Source organism: Nycticebus coucang, chromosome 24, assembly GCF_027406575.1.
Source record: "Nycticebus coucang isolate mNycCou1 chromosome 24, mNycCou1.pri, whole genome shotgun sequence".
Taxonomy (NCBI): domain Eukaryota; kingdom Metazoa; phylum Chordata; class Mammalia; order Primates; family Lorisidae; genus Nycticebus; species Nycticebus coucang.
The window spans coordinates 14,091,640-14,110,130 of NC_069803.1; the positions used below are offsets into that span (position 1 = coordinate 14,091,640).

At 35.8% G+C, this 18,491-nt stretch overlaps 1 protein-coding gene across 3 annotated transcripts in view; it reads right to left on the minus strand.

Moving 5' to 3' along the window:
• ERI1 (exoribonuclease 1) overlaps positions 1–18,491 on the minus strand; it is a 47,470-nt gene that overhangs the window by 9,115 nt on the left and 19,864 nt on the right. For all 3 annotated transcript variants that reach the window (XM_053578752.1, XM_053578753.1, XM_053578754.1), the window contains one exon: positions 16,687–16,801. In XM_053578752.1, coding sequence (XP_053434727.1) covers positions 16,687–16,801 — 115 coding nt within the window. The remainder of the gene's footprint in view (positions 1–16,686; positions 16,802–18,491) is intronic.

Sequence of the window (18,491 nt, forward strand, 5' to 3'; positions counted from 1 at the left end):
CCAAAAAGAAGCTAAGCAAAGAAAAAACTTAAACCACTCAACATCTGGTCTTAACAGACATCTACAGAACATTTCATCCCAACAAAACTGAATACACATTCTTCTCATCAGCCCACGGAACATACTCCAAATCGACCAAATCCTAGGCCACAAATTTAAAAAAATAGAAATTATTCCTTGCATCTTCTCAGACCATCGTGGAATAAAAGTTGAACTCAATAACAACAGTAATCTGCATAACCATACAAAAACATGGAAGCTAAACAACTGAAGGATAGATGGGTTATAGACGAGATTAAAAAGGAAATCACCAAATTTTTGGAACAAAACAACAATGAACACACGAATTATCAGAACCTCTGGGATACTGCAAAGGCCGTCCTAAGAGGGAAATTTATAGCACTGCAAGCCTTCCTCAAGAAAACGGAAAGAGAGGAAGTTAATAACTTAATGGGACATCTCAAGCAACTGGAGAAGAAAGAACATTCCAACCCCAAACTCAGCAGAAGAAGAGAAATAAATTAAAGCAGAGCAGAATTAAATGAAATTGAAAACAAAAGAACTATACAACAGATCAATAAATCCAAAAGTCAGTTTTTTGAAAAGATCAATAAAATAGATAAACCTTTGGCCAACCTAACCAGGAAAAAAAAAGTAAAATATCTAATTTCATCAATCAGAAATGGTAACAATGAAATAACAGACCCCTCAGAAATTCAAAAAATCCTTAACAAATATTACAAGACACTCTACTCTCAGAAATATGAAAATCTGAAAGAAATCGACCAATACCTGGAAGTACGTCACCTACCAAGACTTAGCCAGAACGAAGTGGAAATGTTGAACAGGCCTATATCAAGTTCTGAAATAGCATCAACTATACACAATCTCTCTAAAAAGAAAAGCCCAGAACCAGATGGCTTTACGTCAGAATTCTACCAAACATTTAAAGAACTAGTACTTATATTACTAAACCTCTTCCAAAATATAGAGAAAGAAGGAATATTACCCAACACGTTCTACAAAGCAAACATCACCTTGATCCCCAAACCAGGGAAAGACCCAACAAGAAAAGAAAATTACTGACCAATATCACTAATAAATATTGATGCTAAAATACTCCATAAGATCCTAACAAACAGAATCAAAAAAATCAAAAAACACATCAAAAAAATTATACATCATGACCAAGTGGGATTTATCTCAGGGTCTCAAGGCTGGCTCAATATACGTAAATCTATAAATGTAATTCAGCACATAAACAAACTAAAAAGTAAAGACCATATGATTCTCTCAATTGATGGAGAAAAAGCTTTTGATAACATCCAGCATCCCTTCACAATCAGAACACTTAAAAAAATTGGTATAGAAGGGACATTTCTTAAATTAATAGAGGCCATCTACAGCAAACCCACAGCCAGTATTGTACTGAATGGAGTTAAATTGAAATCATTTCCACTTAGATGAGGAATCAGGCAAGGTTGCCCATTGTCTCCATTGCTCTTTAACCCTGTAATGAAAGTTTTAGCCATTGCAATTAGGGAAGAAAAGGCCATCCTTTTCCACATACGGTCAGAAGAGATCAAACTTTCACTCTTCGCAGATGACATGATCGTATATCTGGAAAACACTAGGGATTCTACAACAAAACTTAGAAGTGATCAAGGAATACAGCAATGTGTCAGGCTACAAAATCAACACCCATAAATCTGTAGCCTTTATATATACCAACAATAGCCAAGCCGAAAAAACAGTCAAGGACTCTATTCCTTTCACAGTAGTGGCAAAGAAAATGAAATATTTGGGAGTACACCTAACAAAGAACGTGAAAGATCTCTACAAAGAGAACTATGAAACTTTAAGAAAAGAAATAGCTGAAGATGTAAACAGATGGAAAAACATACCATGCTCATGGCTGGGAAGAATCAACATTGTTAAAATGTCTATACTACTCAAAGCAATATATAATTTTAATGCAATTCCTATTAAAGCTCCATTGTCATATTTTAAAGATCTTGAAAAAATAAGACTTTACTTTATATGGAATCAGAAAAAATCTCGAATAGCCAAAACAATACTCAGCAACAGAAATACAGCAGGAGGAATCACGCTGAGACTGTACTATAAATGATAGTGATCAAAACAGCATGGTATTGGCACAAAAACAAAGAAGTAGATGTCTGGAACAGAATAGAGAACCAAGAGATGAATCCAGCTACTTACCGTTATTTGATCTTTGACAAGCCAATTAAAAACATTCAGTGGGGAAAAGATTCCCTATTTAACAAATGGTGCTGGGTGAACTGGCTGGCCATCTGCAATAGACTGAAACTGGACCCATACCTTTCACCATTAACTAAGATAGACTCTCACTGGATAAAAGATTTAAACTTAAGACATGAAACTACAAAAATACTTGAAGAAAGTGCAGGGAAAACTCTTGGAGGAATCGGCCTGGATGAATATTTTATGAGGAGGACGCCCCAGGCAATTGAAGCAGTATCAAAAATACATTACTGGGACCTGATCAAACTAAAAAGCTTCTGCACAGCCAAGAACATAGTAAGTAAAGCAAGCAGACAGCCCTCAGGATGGGAGAAAATATTTGCAGGTTATACCTCCGATAAAGGTTTAATAGCCAGAATCCACAGAGAACTCAAATGTATTAGCAAGAAAAGAACAAGTGATCCCATCTCAGGGTGGACAAAGGACTTGAAGAGAACCTTCTCTAAAGAAGACCAACGCAAGATCTACAGACACATGAAAAAAAGCTCATCATCCTTAATCATCAGAGAAACGCAAATCAAAACTACTTTGAGATATCACCTAACCCCAGTAAGAGTAGCCCACATAACAGAATCCCAAAACCAGAGATGTTAGCATGGGTCTGGAGAAAAGGGAACACTTCCACACTGCTGGTGGGAATGCACACTAATACGTTCCTTCTGAAAGGATGTTTGGAGAATACTTAGAGATCTAAAAATAGACCTGTCATTCAATCCTATAATTCCTTTACTAGGTTTATACCCAGAAGACCAAAAATCACTATAACAGAGACATCTGTACCAGAATGTTTATTGCAGCCCAATTCATAATTGCTAAGTTAACGAAGAAGCCCAAGTGCCCATCAATCCACGAATGGATTAGCAAATTGTGGTACATGTATACCATGGAATATTATGTAGCCTTAAAGAATGATGGAAACTTTACCTCTTTCATGTTTACATGGATGGAGCTGGAACATATTCTTCTTAGCAAAGTATCTCAAGAATGGAAGAAAAAGTATCCAATGTACTCAGCACTACTATGAAGCTAATTTATAGCTTTCACATGAAGGCTATAACCCAACTGTAGCAGAATAATATGGGGAAAGGGAGGGGAAGGGGAAGGGAGGGCGGAGGTTAGAGTGGAGGGAGAGTAATGGGTGGGGCCACAGCTAAGGTGCATCTTAGAATGGGTATAGGCGAAACTTACTAAATGCAGAATACATGTCCACATACAATAACTAAGAAAATGCCATGAAGGCTACGTTGAACAGTTTGATGAGAATATTTCAGATTGTATATGAAACCAGCACATTACACCCCTTGATTGCACAAATGTACACAGCTATGATTTAACAATAAAAATAAAAAAGAATGAAAAACAATGCTGTGTGGTTTTCAACCCATTTAAAAACTTGCTCCTTGATAAATACAAACATTCATACACTCCCCAAATTCCAATATTCCCCTACTTTTGAGAACCACTATTCTGTTTTCTGTGTACCCCTAGGAAGATTTGTTACATTTTACTTCCTGTAGTTGGTATAGCTATGTTGTCTATGCATCTTGGAACATCAGCTTTCTCATCTGTAAAATGGGATTAACAGCTGCAGCATTTACTCGCAGAATTATTAGTACTATCACAAAGCAAATGTCATAAAAGCACCATATGAACATCAATAATTATTTTAAGCTGTAATACTGCAATGTACCGTGTAGCTTCTACTAAATATTACTTAGGAAATAGTGCTTCTAACAAATTTTCCAACACATTGGATAACATAGGTGGAAAGGATAAATTCTTGGAAACACATAACCTACAGAGACTGATCCATGAAGACATAGAAAATTTTAATAGACCTATGCCTTGGAAGAAGACAAAATCACTAAAATAAAACCTACTGACAAAGAAGAGCCCTGGACCAGACAGCTTTACTGCTGAATTCTACCAAACATTTAAAGAATCAGCACCAATTGTCCTCAAACTACTCCAAAACACTAAAGAGAGAACACTTCCTAAGTCATCTGTAAGTTCAGTATCATTTTGATAATAAAGCCAAACAGAGACATTATCAACAAAAGAAAATCATGATATAATTATCTTCAACAAGATACAAACAATTCAGCAGTGTATTAAAAAAAAATTATGCACCATGACCAAACAGGATTTATTCCTGGAATGCAAGGATGGTTTGACATATGAAAATCAACGTACGGCCAGGCGTGGTAGCCTACACCTGTAATCCTAGCACACTGGCAGGCCAAGGCAGGTGGATTTCTTGAGCTCAGGAGTTCAAGACTAGCCTGAGCAAGAGAGAAACCCCATCTCTACTAAAAGTAGAAAGATTAGCCAGGTGTGGTGGCAGGTGCCTATAGCCCCAGCTACTCAGTAGGCTGAGGCAAGAGGATTACTTGAGCCCAAGAGGAGGTTGCTGTGAGCTATTACGCTACAGAACTCTAGCCTGGGGCAACAGAGTGAGACTCTGCCTGAAAAAAAGAATGAAAAAAATTTTTTAAAAGACATAAAAACTCTTAAAAAAAAAAAAAAGAAAGAAAGAAAAGTAACAAAACGGAGAAGAAAAACTACATGACCATCTCAACTGTTACCAAAAAGCATTCAGAGAAAGAAAAAAAAAGCATCTGACAAAATTTAATAACCATTTCATGATAAAAAACACTCATCAAACTAAAGGAAGGAAATTATATCAACATAGTAAAGGCTACATATGAAAAACCCATAGCCAATGTCATATGCAAGGGTAAAAGAATGAAAGCTTTTCTTCTAAGATCAGGATACAGGATATGATGCCTGCATTTACCACCTCTATTCATACAGTACTGGAAATTCTAGTCAGAATGATTAGGCAACAAAAAGAAATAAAAAGTATCCAAAAAGAAAGGAAACAAACCTCTGTTTGCAAGTGACATAATCTTAGATATGGAAAACCCCAGATTCCACAAAAAAAAAAATGTTAGAACTAATAAAATACAGCAAAGATACAGGATACACAGCAAACAAAAATTAGTTGTTTACACGCACTAACAATGAATGATCCAAAGGGAATTGAAAACAGTTCCATTTACAATAGCATCAAAAAGAATAAAATACTCAGGAATAAACAAACAATGAGGTGAAAGACTCGTTCAGCAAAACTACAAATGTTGCTGAAAAAGATTTTTAAAAACACCAGTAAATGGAAAGGCACCCCATGTTCATGGATTAGGAGCCTTAATATTGGTACGGTATACACAAAGCAGTCCACAGATGCAATGAAATGCATAGCAAAATCCCAACGACAGTTTTTACAGAAATAGAAAATTCCAACCTAAAATTCCCATGGAATTTCAATGTGCTAATAGCCAAAACGGTCTTGGAAAAGAAGACACAGTAGGGGGTCTCACACATTCTGCTTTCAAAACTTACTAGAAAGTTGGCTCGGTGCCCATAACACAGTGGTTACAGTGTCAGCCACCTACACAAAGGCTGGCAGGTTTGAACCCAGCCCAAGCCTGCTAAACAATAATGACAACTGCAACAAAAAATAGCCGGGCGTTGGTGGTGGGCGCCTGCAGTCCCACCTACTTGGGAGGCTAAGGCAAGAGAATTGTTTAAGCCTAAGAGTTGGATGATGCTGTGCGCTGTGATGCCATGGCACTCTATAGAGGGCGACATAGTGAGACTCTGTCTCAAAAACAAACAAACAAAAACTTACTACAAAGCGATGGTGATCAAAACCATGTTTATTGCAGCCCAATTCATAATTGCTAAGTTAACGAAGAAGCCCAAGTGCCCATCAATCCACGAATGGATTAGCAAATTGTGGTACATGTATACCATGGAATATTACGTAGCCTTAAAGAATGATGGAAACTTTACCTCTTTCATGTTTACATGGATGGAGCTGGAATATATTCTTTATTATATTATAAAGAATATAAATAAAGATAAATTAAATATAAAGAATTTTTTATTATATTATGCCAGTGTGTTGCTGGCATAAAGACAGACACATAGACTAATGGAATAGAATAAACCCCAGGAAAAAAATCTTCATGCATGTAGTCAAATGATTTCTGACAAGGATGCCAAGACCACTCAACATGTAGAAGACAATCTTTTCAACAAATGATGTTGGGAAAACTAGATATTCACATTCATGAATCATAGATAGTGACAAGAATGAAGTCAGACCCGTATCTTATTCCATATAACAAAATGAATCAAAGATCTAAACATAAGACCTAAAATTACAAAACTTTTATAAGAATACAAAAGAGAGAAGCTTCATGATAATGGATTTGACGATTTCTTGAACATGACACCAAAACACAGGCAACAAAAGGAAAAAACTAGACTTCATAAAAATTTAAAACTTTGGTACATGGAAGGACATCACCAACAGACTAAAATGGCAATCCACAGGATGGAAGCAAATGTTTGCAAGTCATACATCTGATATGGATTAATATCCAGAATAAAGAACTCCTATAACTCAAAATAAAAAAAAAAAAATTTTTAATGGGCAAAGAACTTGAATAGGCATTTCTCCAAATATGTTATCTGAAGGCTAATAAGCACATGGAAAAGATGCTCAAGGTAACTAATCATCAGGGATACATAAAGCAAAATGACAATGAGATACAATTTTGCATATTTTAGAATGGCCATTAAGGAAAAAAACAAAAACAAAGAAATCCAGAAAATAATAGGCACTGGCAGAGAAGTGGAGAAATTGGAGCTCTTGCACATTGCTGGTGGGAAGGTAAAATTGTACAGACACTGTGGAAAACTCTATGAAGATTCCTCAAAAAAATTAAACATGGAATTACCACATGATCCAGCAATTCCAACTCTGGGTCTATACCAAAGAACTGTATTTGTACACCCATGTTCATAGTAGCATTATTCACAATAGCCTAAAGGTAGAATCGACCCTAAGTGTCCATCAAAGGATGAATGGTGTTTTAAAAACATGGCACAGTTGAGTATTCCTTGTCCAAAATGCTTGGGATTTGAAGTGTTTCAGATTTCAAATTTTGGGCCTTTTGGGATATTTGCATTATACCAGTTCAGTATTCCTAATCCAAAAATCGAAAATCCGAATGCTTCAATGAGCATTTCCTTTGAATGTATTGTCAATGCTCCAGAAGTTTGGATTTTAGAGCATTTCAGATAACTGAATTTTTGGATTAAGGATATTCAACCTGTATATACATAAAATGGAGTATTACTCAGTTTCAGAGAAGAAAATTCTGACATATGCTACAATATGAACAAATTCTGAAGACATTATGATAGGTGAAATAAGCCAGTCACAAAAGGTCACATACTACATGCTCCACTTCTAAGAGGTCAATTTCACAGAGACAGAAAGTAGAAAGGTGGTTGCCAGGGGCTGGTAAAGGGGTACACAAGTTCAACAGGCACAGAGTTTCAGTTTTGGAATAGAAAAAAGTTCTGGAGACAAGGCTGGGAGCAGGGGTCCACGCCTGTAATCCTACTACTCTGGGAGGCCAAGGTAGGTGGATTGCTTGAGCTCACCAGTTCGAGACCAGCCTGAGCAAAAGTGAGCCCCCATCTCTACCAAAAATAGAAAAACTGAGGAGGGAGGATAGATCGAGCCCAGGAGTTGGAGGTTGCTATGAGCTATGACGCCACAGCACTCTACTCAGGGTGACAGCTTGAGACTGTCTAAAAAAAAAGGAATATTCCATATTCTGAAACCCATTAACATTTTGGTCCCAAGCACTTCAGATAAGGGATATTCAACCTATCTTATGTATATTTTGGCACAATAAAAAAAAGAAACACTCTCCATGACAAAATGGAAGGTCCTGGATCGTGCCAGAGAACCAGCTAACAGCTTATTCCATCATATTTTTAAAAACTGTGTGAAATCCTGGACAAAGAACTCACAAACCTTCTTCTTTTGGCTTAGCAAGGTAAAGTTCTCAACAAGGTGTCTGAGCTGAAAAGTAAAGGCAGGAAAACAGAAGGCCAGATTTTGCTGAGTGATTTGAAGAACTGCAAAAACCTAGCCTACTTAAGTAGCAGACATTCTTCCTCACATAAACCAGTTGAACAAGTCCCTATAAGGTCCTGGAAAAAAAAATGCTTGACTTGAAGTGAAAAGATTCTCAGATTTCAAAGGAAATTGAGTCTGTCTTTGGAGGTAACACACTGCCACAGGAAACCTTAGACTGTTCATACTTTTTCTTGGTCTTCATAATGAGGAAAGCTATTGAAAGCCTCAAGTCTTATTGAAAGTAATCTGGAAAACTAGAGAAGAAAATTAGATATTTTCCCTCCTTTTCAACACCAGAGTATGACCAGGCAAGGGACCTTTTCTCTCAATCTTCTGTTCAGCCGGAGAATTAGACTTTAGGAAAAGAACTTTGTAGGTACAATCCAATTATACAAAGATGACAATTAATACTCTTCCCCCTAGAAAAATTTTGGATTTCTACAAAAAAAAAGAATATCCTGTCATTTACTGGAAAGCAGTAACATTTCACTGCATCTTTCAGCTTTCTAAATGTGAAAGCAAGCTTTTTCTTACTTAATAAGCATGAAGAACAAGAGAAGAGATAATCTAATTTCTGTGGAAAATAAAATCCACATGAACTTACCTTAAATGTAACCCATAATTGAGAATTTGTACAGGAAAAAAAAAATCAAAAAACCCCCAAAGCACAAAAACAAACAGATTTGCATAATAAAGAAGTGTATTTAATTCTTTTACTTTGAAAACAACAGCCAAATGAATTTATAGGCCTGTAAGAGAAATAAAGAATCATATTTGTGTAATTTTGTTAAATGCTAACAAAATTGAGCATGATATGCCACACAGAAAGAAAGTTTGAGTTTCTCCCCCAAACTCAAATAAAACTGCCTTACAGGCTATATTTTCATTGATATCATTTCACTTTACTTTTTACAAAAACCAAATCCCACTTCAGTTTAAGCCAGTTATTTTGCAAAAATGTATTACATGTATCTTAGAAGTTTTTGAAATTCATGAAAAGAGATTAAGCTCAAGTTTAACTATCCACCTCCATCCTCTCCCCCCAAGAAAGATAAAGTCACTTTTAGTTTTAAAAAAAATATTCTTGCACATACCATATACCACAGACTATACCTTACTAGCATTATATATAGTCAAAACTGCAATAAAGACTTTCTAGGTCTACTTGGCTAAGGATCAAAACAAAACGAGAAGAAAATTTTTTTTAAAAAGATAACTTTTTTCCTACTGTTAATTAGTAATTGACATTACAGAGATCACTTACAAAAAGGAGAAAACCACACACAAAAGACTAACAAACTGGCCAAAATTAACAGATCCACAAAAAGTCATTCTCTATTCAACAGAGCATTGGGAATTTTATTGCTTTGTTATATGGACATATACTAATAGTAACACTATGGTATTCTGACTATACTAATGTACTGTGAGCTGTAGATATTTTTATGCAGACCTGAAATAAATAAATTATTCTTTTAGGTCACAGTTTGAGAAAGAATGCCTTAATAGAAGACGATGTTGCCATCTGAGAGTTGAAGGCACCTACAACCTAAAGGGGGGACCAAGCCCCTCAGCTTGAGTATGAGTACACAGGAAATAGAGAGCATAGGGGCGTGTGTGAAACAGCTGCAGAATACAACTTAATCCAAGCCAGGGGAAGAGACACTATAGGACAAAAGGCTCAGTTTCTTAAAAAAAACAAAACTGTCAGGAAGGAAAAAGGGGAGATGGGAAGAAAACTTAACGGATTTAAAAACTTGACACACATCAACAAATGTAAATCTGTGAACCTTATTCTGATCCTAGTGCAACACAACAAAGGTAAAAGAAAACAAAATATTTATGACTATCTGACAACAGTAAGGAATTATTGTTAATTTTTCTGGATGTGATAATGGTTCAGTGGTTGTGTTTTTATAGAAAAGAACCCTTATCTTTTATGAGGTATTTGTGGATCAGATAAACTCTTTGATTTCTGCCTCAAAACAGTAAGGAAAAGGAAAGCAGGTGGGGACAGAGATAAAATAAGGTTGGCCATGAATTTATAAAACCGCTGAAGCTGGGTCATGATCGCTCATTACACCTGTCTGTTCCAGCACATGTTTGAAATTTTTATAACTTTTTTTTTTTTTAATCACAAAGTAAGTGGAAAGAAAAGCCATGAAAAAAATTGTCAAATATAATCACAGGACTAATATCCAAAATGAAGATCTACAAATCAATAACAAAAGGACTAATTTTTTTTAAATGGGCAAAAATTTTAAACAGGGACTTCACAAAATAAAAAATCCAGATAGCCAATACACATACAAAAAAAGAATTCAATCTTAAGTGTAAACAAAGAGGCAAATTCAAGTAAGATGACATTACACATCCACCAGATTTACAAACATTTAAAATCTCTTGTAATAGTAGATGCTGGCAAAGACCTGGAATAAATCCTTGGAAAAATTATTTTTGCATTCTCTGTTAATGTCAACGATGCACGTATCTAGAAATTCCCCTCCTAGGTTTACACCTTAGAGAAACAAGTACACAAAGGCACCAGGAAATATATACAAGAATGTGTAAAGCATCACTGTTGTTACGAAGTAAATGCCCAAAACCAAAACAAGTCAACCTGCAGCCAAAGCCGAAGAGGTAAACAACTTGTCAAATAGTCTCACAACAGAATTCTACACAGCAATAAAGTGAATTAACTACAGTGATATACACAACTTGGGTGGTGTTCAAGCATAATGTTGAGGAAAAAAGGAAAATAAATAATAGCCAGCGTTATATGGTATAAGGGCATATAATACATATAAATATTAAAGCTATGAGGATAAACAATGGTGAATCATGATGTGACTTTTTTGATAAGCTGTAATCTATTCGGCTAGGATTTTGTTGAATATTTTGCATCTATATTCATTAGTGAAATTGGTCTAAAGTTCTCCTTTTTAGTTGGGTTTTTTCCTGATTTTGATATCAGGGTGATGTTTGCTTCATAGAACATGTTGGGGAAGATTCCTTCCCTCTCGATTTTTTGAAATAATTTCTGCAATATAGGAGTAAGTTCTTCTTTGAAGGTTTGATAGAATCCTGGTATGAAGCCATCCGGACCAGGGCATTTTTTTGTTGGGAGATTTTTTATTGTTTCTTTGATCTCAGGGCTTGAAATTGGTCTGTTCAAGAGATCTATTTCATTCGGGCTAAGTCTAGGGAGAGGGTGTGATTCCAAATATTGATCCATTTCCTTCATATTGTCAAATTTCTGGGCATACAGATTCTGGTAGTATTCGGAGATAATCTCTTGTATCTCTGTGCATCAGTTGTTATTTCCCCTTTTATAATTTCTGATTGAAGTTACTAGAGATTTTACTTTTTTATTTCTAGTTAGTCTGGTCAAAAGTTTATCTATTTTATTTAATTTTTTCAAAAAACCAACTGCTTGTTTGATTAATTTTCTGAAAGATTCTTTTGTTTTCAATTTCATTAATCTCTGATTTAATTTTGGATATTTCTTTTCCTCTGCTGTGTTTAGAATTAAGATTGTTCTTCTTTTTCCATTTCCATACGATGGCTTGTGAGTTTGTTGATATGTTCTCTGATTTTCGAAAGTAGGCCTCTAAAGAGATAAATTTTCCTCTCAGGACTGCGTATGCTGTATCCCATAGGTTTTGGTAACTTGTACCTTCATTGTTGTTATACTAGAAGAAGTTAATGATTTCCTTTATTTATTTATTTTATTTTATTTTTTTTTGTAGAGACAAAGTTTCACTTTATTGCCCTCGGTAGAGTGCTGTGGCGTCACACAGCTCACAGCAATCTTCAACTCCTGGGCTTAGGTGATTCTCCTGCCTCAGCCTCCCAAGTAGCTGGGACTACAGGCGCCCGCCACAACGCCCGGCTATTTTTTTGTTGCAGTTTGGCCAGGGCTGGGTTTGAACCCGCCACCCTCGGTATATGGGGCTGGCGCCCTACTCACTGAGCCACAGGTGCCGCCCTCCTTTTTTATTTCTTTCTGTACCCAACTGTCATTCAGCATAAGGTTGTTTAACTTCCATGCTTCCAATGTTTAACGTTTTTGTTGGAGTTGAGTTCCACTTTTAGTGCCTTTTGGTCTGAGAAGATGCAAGGTAAAATTTCAGTTCTTTTGATTCTGTTAAGGTTTGTGTCCTAGGATATGATCAATTTTGGAGAATGTTCCACGGGACAATGAGAACAATGTATATTCTTTATCTTTGGGATGGAGTGTTCTATATACGTCTATCAAGCACAGTTGTTCTAGGGTCTCATTTAAATCTCTTATATCTTTGCTTACTTTCTGTTTAGAGGATCTGTTCAGCTCTGAGAGAGGGGTGTTAAAAGTTCCCTGTTATCATGGTGTTACAGCAGGCGTCCTCAAACTTTTTAAACAGGGGGTCAATTCACTGTCCCTCAGACCGTTGGAGGGCCGGACTATAGTTTAAAAAAGAAAACTATTAACAAATTCCTATGCACACTGCACATATCTTATTTTGAAGTAAAAAAACAAAACAGGAACAAATACAATCACACCGCCTCATGTGGCCCACGGGCTGCAGTTTGAGGACCCCTGTGTTATAGGATATCATAGTGCTCAGACTAAGTAAGGTCTGTTTCAAGGATGTGGGAGCATTTAAATTGGGTGCATAAATATTTACAATTGAAATGTCTTTTTGTTGTATTTTTCCCTTGACCGATATTAAGTGACCATCATTGTCTTTTCTGACTTTAAATAAGATTGCAAACCCTTTTTCTGAATTCCGTTTGCCTGAAAAATTGACTTCCAACCCTTAGCTCTGAGTTTTGTCTTTTGACGTGAGGTGTTTCCTGTAGACAGCAAATAGATGGCTTGTGTTTTTTAATCCAGTCAGCCAATCTATGCTTCCTTAGTGGGGAATTCAAGCCATTGACATTTATTGAGATAATTGTTAAGTGTGGTGTACTATTCATCTTATTTTGTGAAAGTCCATTGTTTTGTCTTCTGCATCATGGTGGAAGGTAGGTTCTGTCCTTTAATTTCTGGGTGTTTACTTTGCTGAAGGTCCATTGCAATGGTCAGTGTGTAGAACAGGTTGAAGTATTTCCTGTAAAGCTGGTCTTGTGGCAAATTTCCTCAATGTTTGCATATCAATAAAATATTTAATTTCTCTGTCAATTTTAAACCTTAGCTTAGCGGGATATAGAATTCTGTTGGAATTCTAAGGGAGTTGTGAAGCAGAAATTAAACAAAGATATAAGAGATTTAAATGAGACTCTAGAATAACTGTGCTTAGAAGGGAGTTGTGTCCTTAATTAGCCTCTCATCTTGGCTATTGCTGGCGTATACAAACGACTTAAATTTAAGGCACGAAACAATAAAAATCCTCAAAGAAAGCATAGGAAAACACTGGAAGATATCTGCCTGGGGAAAGACTTTATGAAGAAGACTGCCATGGAAACCGCAACAACAAAAATAAACAAATGGGATTTAATTAAACTGAAAAGCTTCTGTACAACTAAGGAGACAACAACCAAAGCAAATAGACAAGCTACTTAATGGGAAAGAATATTTGCATATTTTGAATCAGATAAAAGCTTAATAACTAGGATCTATAGAGAACTTATAAATTAATCTACATGAAAAAAACCAACAATCAATGGGGAAGAGAGATGAACAGAACTTTCTCTAAAGAAGACAGATGAATGGCTAGCAAACATGAAAAAATGCTTTCATCCCTAATTATTAGAGAAATGCAAATTAAAATCACCCTGAGATATCATCTAACCACAGCGAGAATGGCCCGTATCACAAAATCTCAAAACTGCAGATGCTGGTGTGGATGTGGAGAGAAAGGAAACACTTTTATACTGCTGGTGGGACTGCAAACTAATACAACCTTTTTGAAAGAAAGGTTTCTGTGGAGAAACCTCAAAGAACTCAACCTAGACCTCCCATTTAATCCATCTATCCAGAAGGAAAAAAACCCTTTTGTTATAAAGACACTTTACTAGGTAGGCTGTTTATCACAGCTCAACTTACAATCGCTAAAATGTGGAAACAGCCTAAATGCCCCTCAACCCAGGAATGGATTGGCAAGCTGTGGTATATGTAAACTATGGAACAGTGTTCAGTCATTTAAAAAAATGGAGATTTTGCAGCATTTGTATTAACCTGGATGGAGGTGGAACACATTATTCTTAGTGAAGCATCACAGGAATAGAGAAGCATGAATCCTATGTATTCAACTTTGATATAAGGACAATTAATGACAATTAATGACACAATGGGGGTGGGAAAAGGAGAGAGCAAACAGAGAAAGGAGGAGGGAAGGTATAAGGGAAAGGAAAAGAAAAGAAAATAGTGACTAATTCTCACATAAACTGTATTTAATTTTGACCAAAGTACATTATTTGAACAATAATTTTTAATTCAACTTGTTAATATGTTGTTTAGGATACTGCATCATCATTTATAAGTGAAATATGTTTTTAATTTCCCTTTATAACAATATATTTTTTCCAATTTTTATATCAGGTATATCCAGATGAAGAAGAATGATTTTCTTTTTCTATTGTCTGTAAAGTTTGGCATGATCTGTTTTTTGAAATTATCTTCTATTTTTATTTGTAAATATTAGTTGTCTATTTTTTGAGAGTTTTGGGGGAAAAAAAAAAAAGTTAACTGACAACTCCATACTGAACCTGAGAGTCAAAGCATTCTATGATAGACATACTTTTATCTGACAATGTGAATATTACTTTTTTTGCATTATTATTATTATTGTTCAATATTTCGTTGCAGCAATCGTCTGATTTATTTTCTGAATGTATTTATCTTCGTTCGTTCTTTATGAGGTTTCCTTTTCAAGTCCTTATCTTAAACATTGCTATTGTTATTAAATTTTAAGCCTTTTTAACTTTGTGAAGGCAAAAAGTGGAAACCAAATAAACACATGTATATGTATAGAGAAAATAAAAATTAAAAATAAAAAAAAAATGGTGAATCACAGCTTTCAGGAGGGAGTTAAGTGGGCAGTGGTCACAAGGGTATTCACTTTAAAGCAATCCATTAAACTCTACTGTTCTGCAAGCTTATTTCTTTTTTTTTTTTTTTTTTTTTTGTAGAGACAGAGTCTCACTTTATGGCCCTCGGTAGAGTGCCGTGGCCTCACACAACTCACAGCAACCTCCAACTCCTGGGCTTAAGCGATTCTCTTGCCTCAGCCTCCCGAGTAGCTGGGACTACAGGCGCCCGCCACAACGCCCGGCTTATTTCTTAGTTTTTAAAAAGTGTTAAAAGGGCGGTGCCTGTGGCTCAAAGGAGTAGGGCACCAGTCTCAAATGCCGGAGGTGGAGAGTTCAAACCCAGCCCTGACCAAAAACTGCAAAAAAAAAAAAAAAATTTAAAAAGTGTTAAAAAACAAAAAGCATTCTTAAGGAAAAACACCTTTTCTCATGAAACTGCTTTAGAAGATGCCTCTCCAAAATGAAATTGTAAGGGAGAAACATGACAGAAGACCTAACACATGACAGAGAAAGCAAGGGAAATCCTCTAAGATGATTCTAGAAGACGCCTGAAGAACAAGCAGTTCAGAACTAGAAAGGTAGTCTCCAAAGGAAAAACAAAATCTGACAGTTTACCTGAGTATTTTCAGTTTTGAGGAGTCTCATAGTTTGTGTGGAGAGTAATGGGGTAAGTAAACAACTAAAGAAGTAAATTACTACATCTAGGAAAAAGCTGTGAATATTTTTCATGGTCACAGGACTAGTAACACTGAATAATACTTTGACCATAAAGGTAATATAACCATACTGACAAGATGCAAGGAACAGAAGGACACACAGGAGTGGAGACTTAAAATGTAATAGAATTACATTTCATTTTCACTGCACAAATTCAATAGACATCTCAAACTAAAAATGGAAGAAACAGTATAAACGTACAGTTGAGAAATGTATGGTAAACATTGGAAAAAATAGTTAAAAAAAAATTCAAAGTGTTTTCCTCAAGAGAACAGAAACCACTTCTGGCAAGGGCTGTAGCAGCAGACTGCCATTACGTCAGTAAGCCTTGCAGTATTTTTTTTTTTTAATTTGTACTATGCATGTGATCAACTTTAATAAAATTAAGATTCAATGGGAAGCATCTGCTTACAAAATATCCACATACTGAATACCCCTAGTTTCACACCTTTCATATATGCATACTTACAATTAAACTACTTCAACTAACAGGCTGACTGAGAAAAAAAGGCTTATCTTTCTAACCTGAACAACTAATTTGAAATTTAAAAATTATGTGGCCTTTTTCTGTGAAAAACACCTAGACAATCACAACTTAAATTTGTTATATTTTGTGTGTATATTATCATTACGACCAGTATAATCATTAAATACAGAAATTTTACCTTGTAAAAGTTTCCATATGACTTTCGAATATTGATCCACTTTTTAGCAAAAGCAGGATATTTAAGCCTGCTGAGTTGGCACTGAATGTGCAGAAATTTACTCATATCCCATGAACTATAAATCAAAAACAGGGGAAAAAATGGATAAGATAAATGCTCTATTCTTACAAATCAGTATTTTAAGTTATTCTATTTGATTTTATTTACATGTCAGTTTTCTCATATTCACACATAACATCAAACTAAAAATGAACCTCACTTCCTACAAAATACTAATTCAAAATTAAGCTGTAAAAAGCAAAAAAAGTCCAGATATATTAAGTTTTTTTCACAAACTCTTATTAGGCTCATCTTTATTGTTCTCGTGATTGTAATCACTGATTTGATTGCCTGCACAGATTTCTATCTTGCAGAGTATTTTTCATAATTCTAAAATAACTGCTAGCTTACTTTTTTTTTTTGTGAGACAGTCACAAGCTGTCATCCTGGATAGACTGCCATGGCATCACAGCTCACAGCAGCCTCAAACTCTTGGGCTTAAGCGATTCTCTCGCCTCAGCCTCCCAAGTAGCTGCAACTACAGGTGCCCGCCAGAATGCCCAGCTATTTTTTTGTTGTAGTTTTCTATTTTTTCTTTTGTTGTTTTAGCTGGCCAGGGCCAGGTTCGAGCCTCAGTGAGGTGGCCAGCGCCCTTACCCACTGAGCTACGGGCACTGCCTACAGCTTACTCTGCAGTGCCAGATTTATTATATTAGTAAGTTCTTTGAGGGCATGCTTTGAAATAGAACAACAACAAAAAAGCTTGATTGGGAACGACTATATGTAGATAAAAAAAAAAAAACTTGAAAAAGAAAAAAGGTCCTGGTATCAAGTGATTAAAATATAATCTACTCTGCTACAGCTAATGAGTTTATTGTAGTTAAGAAAGACATATATGGATCATATATGGTTTTTTTTCATCAAGGGGAGTCTGAATAATAGCTGTAGAAATTATACCCTTTAGCAGGAAATAAAAGAGCCCTCAACTGAGCTACTGTACTGGCAACAGGATATAATACTGTCCTATATTTTCTTATAATGCTTTCAATTACAAGAAAATTAAAAATAAGTGTCTATTGGGATCCTATCACTTCTGTGCACTTTTAACATCCTGTGAGGCAACCTCCACCTATCCTAAGCTACTTGTCAAATTATTTCTGGAGGTTATCAATTGTTTCTGTTGGTGCTCAGGTTATAAAATTACACAGGTTTTGAATGATCTGTTCTAGAAAGTAAGGTTTCTACAGAATTTTATGTATCATATTCTGACATAGTTCCTACACTTTAGCAGGAACATTGCTCCTTCATGTTTAAAATCAGGCTCATGCCTGTAATCCTAGCACTCTGGGAGGCTGAGGTGGGGGGATCCCTTGGGCTCAGGAGCTCAAGACGTACCTGAGCAACAGTGAGATTCCCATCTCTACTAAAAAAATAGAAAAATTAGCTGGGTGTTGTGGGGGGCGCCTATAGTCCGAGCTAATTGGTGGCTGAGGCAGGAGACTCACTTGAACCCAGGAGCTTGAGGTTGCTGTGAGCTAGGTTGACATCATGGTACTCTAGCTTGGGCAACAGACTGAGATATTATCTCAAAAAAAAAAAAAAAAAAAAAAACAACAAACAAAAAAACTTTCTAATGAGGTCCATCATCATTTTTCAAGCTTCTACCTTCAAAGACAAATACGATGTGATGAAATTCAAAGCTCTTCACCCTACCATGTTGGTGACATCTCAGTTATAGGATACGAACTGTCCATAGCTTGAAAAGA